Genomic DNA, 11337 nt, shown 5'->3' on the forward strand with positions numbered 1-11337 from the left:
CCGAAACAGCACCCGTTCCTTCTCTCTAGCGATGCTGCCTGTCCCGCTGAGTTACTCCAGCTTTTTGTGTCTATAAAAGGAATACCTGCATGGTTTTTTAGTATCAGACAAGATGGAGGAGGGATTGGGAGAACAAAAAGAATATATCTGATAGCTTGAGTTCTGGTCATCATAAAAAATAATTTTAAAAACTGCAGATGCTGGAAGCCTGCAATAAATACCAGAAGTGCTGGAAATACTCAGCAGGTCAGTATATGTGTTGAAAGACAACCCGTCCGCATGTCAGGTCCGGGACCCGTCATCAGAACTTCTAATGTAGAGTCCCAGGTCTGAAAGTTGATGCTGTCTGAGTTGCTGGGTAATTTCACCATTTTCTGATTTATTTCAAGTCATTCTAACTGTAAGAAAGATGGAGCATTGAAATCATGAATAGAAATCACAAATGTCTAATATATGGGCAGGCAATGCACAGTCACATATTCAATCATTTACAGGGAGACATACAGTAGCACAGCTAGTTGAGCTGCTGCGTGCGTCACAGTGCCAGAGACCCAGGTTTGATCCTGACCTCAGGTACTGTCTGTGTGGAGTTTGCACGTTCTCCCTGTGATGGTGTGGGTTACCTCCGGCAGCTCCGGTTTCTCCCACAAGACGTGCGGGTTTGTAGGTCAATTGTAGAAAACAGGTCCCACGCCCTACCGCATCCGTACCGATCAGCGATCCCCGCACACTAACATGATCCTACACATACTCGGGACAATTTACCATTTACCAAGCCAATTAGCCTACAAACTTGTACGTTCGTGGAGTATGGGAGGAAACTAGAAACCCACGCAGGTCATGGGGAGAACGTCCAAACTCCGTACAGACAGCAGCCTTGGTCAGGATTGAACCCGGGTCTCTGGCGCAGTAAGGCAGCAACTCTACCGTTGCGTCACTGTGCGCCTAAATGGCCACTGTAAATTTCCCCTGGCGTGTAGACGGTTTCCTTTCCCACACATGTTGCCTAACCTGTTGAGTATTTCCAGTACTTTTTGCTAGTAGATACAAAAGTGGGATGTTAGCATAAAACTAATGTGAATAGATCAATGATCGGCATGTAGTCAATGGGCTGAAGGGCCTCTTTCCATGCTTTGTCTTTCAATCAATTAATTGAATCAAAAGTTTCTTCCCAGCTGTTATTAGGCAACTGAATCATCCTACCACAACCGGAGAGCATTGCAGAACTACTATCTACCTCATTAGTGATCCTCGGACTATCCTTGATCGGACTTTGCTGGGCCTTACTTTGCACTAAACAGTATTCCCTTATCTATACACCGTCAATGGGATTGTAATCATGTATTGTCATTCCGCTGACTGGTTAGCACGCAACAAAAGTTTTTCGCTGTACCTCAGTACACGTGACAATAAACTAAACTAAACTAAACTAAAGTTACCCTCCTCAATCTTCTTTACATGCCCTTTTGTCCACTCTTTTAGATAGCAGATGAATACACCATGTTATTGAGCAGCCAATTCTTTCCCAACCCATTCATTCTGGGTGGATCTATATGGAAACAAACTGCTTGGGACCTGAATATTAATAAGAGCATTTTGAGGCAATGAGCATCAGATAAAGGCACACAGTTTTAATGAGGCCAGGTGCGCTGCAGGAGTTATCTCAGGCAGAGTAAAGATTAACCTGGCATTTGCCCATGTCATAACAATGTGCAGATAAAACTCAATTCATTAAGTGTTACCACATTTCTGGTTTCACCGTGATAAGAAAAGAATATTGCTGACTTACAAAATCTTTTGAAACAAAAAATTAAATCTTTAAAGAAAAGATTAAAAGGTGCAGTCTAATTTTCTCAGGTTATATCGAGGATCACAAGTAAAGCTTCAAATACTGTGAACATGCGGCGTTTACTGTTTTAACCCCTTTGTCTTTTTCCTGGAGCACCCACTTCTCTGAGAGAAAAAAAAACTTGACCTCAGCATAAAACTCAAATGAAATATTTTTTAACAATTCACCAAATGGCACCAGGCTGCTTGACTGGTGTGAGGGGGTACGGGAATATTACAGTCCACCATTCATAATGTTGAATGCATCCTATTTTTCCAATATGGATCATGATAGGTAGTGTGGCATACCCTTTTATAATTTGAGACCTCTGGGTTGATGATAGAACATAGAACAGTATAGCATAGGAACAGGCCTTATGGCCCACGATGTCTATGTCAAACATTATGCCAAATTAAATTAATTCCCCAACCTGCACAAGGCCAACGCACCTCCATTCTAGTCATATTCCTGTGCCTATCTACAAGCATCTTATCAGCTTCTATCACTAACCCTGCAGCACATTCCAGGCACCTGCCACTGTTTGTTTAAAAGACTTGCTTTACACATATCTTTCAAACTTTTCCCTCTAAAGCTCTGCCCTTGAGTGTTGGACATTTCCACTCAGTGGAAAAAGGTTGTGACCATTTACTTTTTCGATGCCTGGTCTAAATTTATTAACTTCCATCACATCTCCAAGCAGCATCCGATGTTCTTGAAAAAACATACAAGATTGTCCACCTCTCCTTAAGTAAAAACTCTCTAATGCAGGCAGCATCGTGGTAATCCACTTCTGCACTCTCTCCAAGGCCTCCACATCTTTCCTGTAATGGGGCAAGCAGAACTGCACCCAATTCTTTTAATGTTGCCCAAGCAAAGCTTTTATTACATTGCATGACTCGTTGTCACCTTCCCCTAGCTAACAATGATCTATTCTACATTTCCCTTGAGCTTTGTCGCCTTTGATCTCTCGTTTTCACACCTTACCCTTCCATATCTCTAGTTTCTCTCTCCCCTGACTCTCAATCTGAAGAAGAGCCTCGACCCGAAACGTCATCCATTCCTTTTATCCAGAGATTCTGCCTGTCCCGGTTACTCCAGTACTTTGTGTCCATCAAGGCTTTCAAAAGCTGCATCATGACTTCCTGATTTATGTTGTGCCTTAAGATCTGTAGCCCTCAGAAGTGTTTTATTCTGCCTCAATTAATTTTGACTTGCAGCCTGGAACACAGCCGGCAGTGAAACATATCAAAAAAATACTGCAGTGCTTTAAAACAAAAGCTGTACTCATATTTTCAAAATGTTGTAAAATCTGGGGTTTATTGTAAAAGTAAACATCATTAGAAATTTAATAAGGTGTATGTGTGAAGGGTATCTCTGTCGCCTTGAACTTTGTCACCTATCGGAAAACAGTAGTGTACTTTAATTTGAAACCATTCAGAAATTGTTTCACTGCGAAATCTCCTCAGGGTACACCTTCTTTGAAGAAGTTCTCCCCCTCTCTCTGACGACAGTTCTGCAACACCTTCTCTCGCTGCGTACCTCCAGTTTCCCTCCCTGTTGACTCTCAGTTTTGAAGAAGGTTCGCGACCCGAAACGTCACCTATTCCTTTTCTCCAGCGGCGCTGCCTGACCCGCTGAGTTACTCCAGCATTTCGTGTGCTCAAGCAAATCTTTATCTGCAGGTCTTTCCTGACGAAATGTTGCTGCTTGACAACCAACGAGGAGAAACTCAAGTGATTTCTTGAAGTGGAAATCCTTTGTTGGGTTCAGAAAAGCCCAGTACCATCTCAAGCCAAATATTAACAATTCCTTTTCCCAACAAATGCTGCTCAACTCTACTGATTTTCTTTTCCAGCAGATTGTCTGTTGCTCCAGAAAAGACCCAATCCATTTGTAAAGTTAATAAAGGAGATCGGGCTCAGATCTGCTACAAGCAAAGCACTTTTGACTAACCTGGTTGAAGTTTGTTGAATGGAATGTTGTTAATGTTAATTACGTACATTTGAAGGAGATATTTGATGAAGTTCCACATAACAAACGAGACCATGGAATTAAAGGACTGCCAGGGAACTAATCTAAAGGCACAAAGCCTCTTTAGAGCAGTGGTAAAAAATTATTGTTCATCTGGAAGATGTCAGACAGTGAACAACAGGCTACGCAGTCTCCGGGACTGGAGCCCCCCGGGTCGTTTCAGGCTGGAGGCCCGCTCCACGGTGCTAGGCCCCAACGACAGCCGAGACCCCACAGGGAAAAAGTCTGGTCTCCCGGACGGGAAGAAATACGTGATTCGCGCCGCCAACACGGTCAGACAGTGAACAACAATTTTGAAAATATAAACACAGCTTTTGTTTTATTATTTCCAGTATTCAGTGCAGGAACCACTGCTTCTTTGATATATGTTAATGATTTAGAGATACAGCATGGAAACAAGCCCTTCAGCCCACCGAATCCAAGCCAACCCGTTCTCACTAGTTCTATAATATCCAATTCTTGCATCTTACATACCAGGGGCAATTTACAGAAGCCAATTAACCACAAAACCTCCACGTCTTGGAATATGGAAAGGGGTGAACTTCATAAACTTAATTTTCCCTAATTCTCCAAGTGGTAATGTGACATGTTTCCGTTCCATCATCACACTAAGGTGGTAACTTACATGCTCCCAACTCCACCTGGCCAACGTCATCCCATCATTTGGCAGCACTGCGAATAGCATTGAAAATCCTTTCCTCAACTCTCCCTTCTCGCTCCTCGTTCCATTTACAAGGAAGAGCGTGCAACATTGTGGCAGATGAAAAATGGGGTGCCTGGCAGTGGGGTGAAAGAAAAATGATGATTTAGGTCAGGTGCGGCAGGTTCAAGGGGTCGAGCCTGCTGCACCACCTTGGCTGACGCAATTGTAACTGTGGCTCTGCGTCCCCATCCACCTGTTTTACCCGTTCACTGACTAGAATCTTTCTCCTGCTTTAACTTTATTCAATGCCTCTGCTTCCCCTGAACTTTGAAGAAGATTTGAACTCATAGTAGGGCAACTGTTTCAAAGCGAGATGAAGGACTTAAGGTCAGAAGGTCATAAGTGATAGGAGTAGAATTAGGCCATTTGGCCCATCCGGTCTACTCCGCCATTCAATCGTGGCTGATCTATCTCTCCCTCCTAACCCCATTCTCCTGCCTTCTCCCCATAACCTCTGACACCCGTACTAATCAAAAATCTATCTATCTCTGCCTTAAAAATATCCACTGACGGCCTTCACAGCCTTCTGTGGCAAAGAAGTCCACAGATTCACCACCCTCTGACTAAAGACATTTATCCTCATCTCCTTCCCAAAGGAATGTCCTTTAATTCTGAGGCTATGACCTCTGGTCCTTTCTGTGTACTTTGTTCACTGAACCATGGCTCACCCCTGATTCAGCTGGCCTTGCCATGCAAGCTGAAGTTTTATAGTTTGAACCACATGTGATCCTCAGTCAAGGGGAAAAGTGGCAGCGTCTACATTTTGATCAACTTCATGGTACACTGATGTTGTCAGTCTTAAATCAATTCTCCTCCCCTAACGTGGACGACCGGTTCCCGTCCCAAAAAAATGCAGTCCCTTTCATCTACTGAGGGAATTCACCTCCACCATCGTGTCGCCGATCTACATATCATCACCAGAATGATCTCCATAAGGCTATCGCAGATGCCAAGAGAGAGAATTCCCGAACAAGCTAGAGGCTCAATTCAATCAAGCATCTAAGGTAGTGCCTGAACCTCATTACGGGCTAGAAACTGTAATCAAGGGCGATCTGTGACAATGACACATCTCTGCTGGATGGGCTCAATGTGTATTACACCCACTTTGAACAGGCACATAAAGTTCCACCCAGGCACTCAACCCTATCCTCCACTGACTCAGATACATCACGGTGGCAGAAGTCAGATCTGCTTTCTGGAGGGTGAACTCTCAGAAAGCAGCCAGTCGGCCTGGCAATGAAAAGGCCCCTTCTCCTTTATCCATATGTCAAATGGCAGATGGAATGCAGAGTAGCAGAGTATGGAGTCATGCATTTTGGTAGTAAGAATGACAATAGAATTTTAGAATGGGGAGAGAATTCAGAAACCGGGGAGATTTAATGTTGAGGCTTTATAAGGCAGTGGTCAGATCACATTTGGAATATTGTGAATAGTTTTGGATCTGAAGAAGAATGTTGTGGTGTTGGAGATGGTCTGGAGGAGGTTTAGGAGAATTATCCCAGGGATGAGCCTGTTAACATATGATGAGTGTTTGAAGGCACTGGGCCTGTTCTCCTTGAGTGTAGAAGGATGATGCGGACCTCATTAAAACCTACCGAATAGTGAAATGCCTGGATAGAGTGGATGTGGAGAGGAGTTTTCCTCTGGTGGGAGAGTCTGGGATCAGAGGCCATAATCTCAGAATGAAAGGACGTACATTTAAAAAGATGAGGAGGAATTTATTTAGTCAGAACGCGGTGAATCTGTGGAATTCGGTGCTACAGACGATTGTGGAGGCCATGTCATTGGGTATTTTTAAGGCACACATTGACAGATTCTTGATTTGTTCTGGTGTCGGGTTATCGGGAGAAGGCAGGAGAATTTGGTTGAGAGGAAAAGATAGATCAGCCATGAATATGCCAAAAGGCCTGATTCTGCTCCTATAACTTATGAACTTAGCGGATCGAGGGTAATTAGCTGACATGCCTATCTCGCGCACCCTCAGTATTGTCAGCACGGAAAAGGGGAGATGCAACGAGACCTGGGTGTCATGGTGCACCAGTCAATTAAAGTAGGAATGCAGGTGCAGCAGGCAGTGAAGAAAGCAAGTGGTATGTTAGCATTCATAGCAAAAGGATTTGAGTATAAGAGCATGGAGGTTCTACTGCAGTTGTAAAGGGTCTTGGTGAGACCACACCTGGAGTATTGCGTACAGTTTTGGTCTCCTAATCTGAGGAAAGACATTCACCAGACTGATTCCTGGGATGGCAGGACTTTCATATGAAGAAAGACTGGATAGACTCGGCTTGTACTCGCTAGAATTTAGAAGATTGAGGGGGGATCTTATAGAAACTTACAAAATTCTTAAGGGGTTGGACAGGCTAGATGCAGGAAGATTATTCGCGATGTTGGGGAAGTCCAGAACTAGGGGTCACAGTTTAAGGATAAGAGGGAAGTCTTTTAGGACCAAGATGAGAAAATCATTTTTTACACAGAGTGGTGAATCTGTGGAATTCTCTGCCACAGAAGGTAGTTGAGGCCAGTTCATTGGCTATATTTAGGAGGGAGTTAGATGTGGCCCTTGTGGCTAAAGGGATCAGGGGGTATGGAGAGAAGGCAGGGATGGGATACTGAGTTGGATGATCAGCCGTGATCATATCGAATAGCGGTGCAGGCTCAAAGGGCCGAATGGCCTACTCCTGCACCTATTTTCTATGTTTCTATGTGCCAGGTCAGCAGCGGGTGGAAGTTTAAATCTGTTTAAACGCAAGTTAATTATCCATCATAAGCCAATACATCAGAGTAGAAATTATCCACAATTTAACAGCACTTGAGTGATCATGGAATCCCAGGAGAGGAAGTGATTTTGTGGATTTGTTTCCACTGAAACAAAAAGACAAAAACAATTTGTTATTTTTACATTTTTATAATATGAGTTCTTTCAAAAAGCAAAGAGCTCACTGCAGATTAGTTCAGGGATAAATTTAAATAGATGATATCCTGTACTGTGCTGATAAAAGTAATTGACATTGGCAACAGTCTAAACATTAAGGATTTAAAAAAAAAAGGAGACACAAGAGACTGCAGATGCTGGAATCTTGAGCTAAATACAAAGTGTTGTAGGTACTCGGCGAGTCAGGCAGCATCTGTGGAGGGAACGGATAGAGAATGCTTGGGGTCGGAATCCTACAGACAGATGGAGCAGAGGGGAGAAAGGTGTTATGGCGAGAAGGTAGGTGAATGGGGTTGAATGAGAATTAGAAATCCCAGTGCATGTTGACAAGAACTTCTGGTCAAATTACTAACAGTCTTGGCAAAGGATTGGTTGAAATGTGGTTTGTGCATCTAGACAGTTAGAAGAGGGAGGAAAAAAAGTATCCCAGAAGTATTCATTTAATTAGCTGAAACTAGTGTTTTATAAAGTGATAAATCACCCTTTTTTTTGTAAAGAACAATTGATATTTCCAGCTCCTGACCGACGTGAGATTTTGTTAATGATTTTGTTTTGGCACAAGTTTACTTCCTGAGATATGAAGTGAGCGGAATATTCATGGGTTGTTTGTGGTCTAAAACCTGAGTAACCAAGTTGCAATTATTCCTGCATTGGAGACCAGACCGAACAATATCCAAATATAATGAAGACTCCCAGCAATGAATTTGAATCGAACCTTGTGATGTTAGTCTTGAATGCATTAACACCTTCATCGCAAGTTCCTCTGTCAGGTATTTTGGCCAACGATCAATGTTTATCTCTGCACAGATGCTGCACGATTTGCTGAGTCTTTCTAGCATTTTCCTTTTTTATTTCGGACTACCTGCAACTGCAGATTTTTTTTTTCATTCACACGTTATAAATAATATTTATTTTTAGCTGGTTCTCGTTTAAATTATTTTACCACAATTCTCCATTTGACTTCAGTTTGGCCATTTTTCTACTCTCTGCCTGTACATTACACCCAAGGTTTAGAGTTTAGATATACTGTGCGGAAACTTTGGCCCACCGAGTCCGTGCAAACCAACAATCCATGTACACTAACACTATCCTACTCACACTAGGGACAAGTTACAATTTTTCCAAGCCAATTAGCCTACAAACCTGTACATCTTCGGAGTGTGGAAGGAAACCGAAGCACCAGGAGAAGCCCCACGCAGGTCACGGGGAGAACGTACAAACTCCGTACAGACAACACCCGGATCGAACTCGACTCTCTGGGACTGTGAGGCAGCAATTCTACCGCTGAGCCACCGTGCCACCAAGTGGCCTATTGCTTTGTTGTGCATCTTCAAAACCAATACATCACAATGGTGACAAAAGATTAAAAATACTTCAAGCATTAAATTAAAGGAAGAAGCCTATAAAATTCCCAGAAATAGCAGCAGGCCTGAGCATTATGAGCAGTGCCGTTTTTTGTAGACAAATATTTGCCGGTGTGCATATCATTCCATGCTGTTGACTTTTTGAGGCAGATCATTATTCCATAAGCTGCTTAAAGAGGCTGTCCCACTTGGGCAACCTAATTGGCGAGTTCAGAAAAGTTTAAAAAAATGACATGTTGAAGACCTCTTTCGACTATATAGAAGATCTCCTTCGACTATATTGAAGACCAGCTTCGACTAGCTACGACTAGCTACGACTAACTTCGGGAAAATTGGACACCGAATAGTGGAGAGTGAAGCTGACCTCCTTCGATCTCCTTCGACCTCCCTTCGACTATGATGAAGACTATCTACGACTACCTTCGACTACCCTCGATTACCTACGACTAACATGCCGACCTACTACGACCTACTACGACTAAACCTATGAGTAAAAAAGTATCGATTTTTTTCCATGGTGACCTTTTCTTACTTGCGGGCGTTTTTTAACATATTGAATAAAACGCTGCGACCTAGCTGAGGACTCGAGTACGCGGAGACAACTCTCGAGCATGAAGGAGAGTTACAGAGACCTCCTACGACCTCATGTCGACCATGCTGTGAGTACGAGTCGAGGGCAAACTCGCCAGAACTCGTGGATTAGGTCTCCCAATTGTAACAGGCCCTTAAGGGCCAGATTGTCTAATTTAACTAATACATGTTATTTTTTAAACATTAGTAATCTTTTTGTAATATTGAAAAGTAATATTAAAAATTCTAAAAGTGTGAAAATCTCGTTTTTAAACTCTTTAGTTTAGAAATGGAGGCACATACTTCCTTGAAAGTGGCATAATAGGTGGATACGGTAGTCAAAAAGGCTTTCGGCACATTGGCCTTCATCAGTCAGAGTATTGGGTATTGAAGTTGGGAGGTCATGTTGCAGTTATAGATTCCTCTTGGTTTGTTGACTTGGTAGCGAGTGACCTTGACATAGTGTGTTTCTGTCAACAGATGGGTAAGAGGAGAGCACTATCGTTACAAGTTCAGCAGGCCGGGTGGCAGCCATGCTGCAGAGGGGAAGTGGTGGATTCGTAAACGGATCGGTGTGTATTTCCCACCCGTCAATGTGAAAGGGCTGAAGCGATATTTCAAAGAGCGAGACTGGCCCATTCGAGACAACCAGTGAAGCAACGTTTCCTTCAAGAACAAACAGCACTTGGTTTCCAGCGAATACGTCATGATGCCACCTCAGGAAGCAACATATCACCTCACATCGCAAAGCATGGTGACTAATCTTCACCTGACTGAGGTCTACAATACCTGCCATTCCCCCATAGTTACTACATATGGAACATATTTCAATCATGTGCGAGTCCCATTTGTGATGTTTTCCAGCTGAACATCTGACAAGTTTTCCAACCCCATTATCTGCATTGTTTCCAAGTTCCCATGGAGTTATCTGTAAGTAAGATTTCCTTGCAATTCGGCCCCACTTCTTGTCTTCCCTTCTGTCACAAAGAGGCAAGAGGCTGAGAGGAGAAATCCCTTGCATATATGAAATGAGCTGTGTAGTCGCAGCAGTGCACAAATGATCCTCTGATGATCTAACGTGCCATCAGTGTGTCTGTAGAGTCGTTTCCACTTAGTTTCCTAGAATCTCTGACACCATGTTAGACTTGAGGCTCTGTGTAGCTTCCTTCCCACCTTTGGTTCTATTTTTTCCTGCTCTTCATTATGACCTGCATCCAGTGGCGGACTGGCCAGGGTGTCAGCTTGCCCGATGGCAAGTGGGCCCCTGATGAAGTGGGCCCCCTATATCAAGTGGGCCCCTGATGAAGTGGGCCCCCTTTGTCTCCTGGCAACCAATATTTTTAGACCCAGTCCGCCACTGCCTGCAACCCACTTCATAAAAGGCACAGCACATTAGTTTGTCCTGATCCAAGATTAGACCACTGCCCTGTTTAACTGCCAGCAAGTAGTGGGTACGTCAATCACCCATTTCCTTGCTCACTCTCCTCTTTGCCCTGTTGCTGGTTCCAAATGTGCCCCCCTTAATCATATCCAGCCCACCCAATACTTTATCTGCTCCTTTAATTACATAATTAATCGCTTTGCAAACTGTCTCCTGACAGTTCTGCCTTTCAAATGGCAGAACTTTGCCCAATTTAATCATCGCTTTTGTCACCAATAAAAATGATCTCAAAATGGCTTCAAAGTGTCTTAATTTAGTATATAATGAGACAATACAATGAAGCAGAAGATTGACTTCGGTCTGGAGGCCGCAGCCACTTGATGCTTTGATCTAATTTTAACCTTTCTTGTACTAAATGTGATGGTTCTAATATCAGTGATTGTTATTGTTGGTTCATCTTTGTGGAAGAAAATGGGCCAAAGAGATGCTTTCCTGCAGCTTGTGTGATAGTTTTGTGAATGACCTCCT

General features: G+C 43.2%; 1 protein-coding gene across 4 annotated transcripts in view; it reads left to right on the top strand.

Moving 5' to 3' along the window:
• Positions 1-10610, top strand: part of lmf1 (lipase maturation factor 1) — a 460297-nt gene extending 449687 nt beyond the window's left edge. For all 4 annotated transcript variants that reach the window (XM_055651323.1, XM_055651324.1, XM_055651326.1 and 1 more), the window contains one exon: positions 9909-10610. In XM_055651323.1, coding sequence (XP_055507298.1) covers positions 9909-10083 — 175 coding nt within the window. In that variant the 3' untranslated portion in view covers positions 10084-10610. The remainder of the gene's footprint in view (positions 1-9908) is intronic.
• The last annotated feature ends 727 nt before the right edge of the window (positions 10611-11337 follow it).

Source organism: Leucoraja erinacea, chromosome 20 (assembly GCF_028641065.1).
Source record: "Leucoraja erinacea ecotype New England chromosome 20, Leri_hhj_1, whole genome shotgun sequence".
NCBI lineage: Eukaryota > Metazoa > Chordata > Chondrichthyes > Rajiformes > Rajidae > Leucoraja > Leucoraja erinaceus.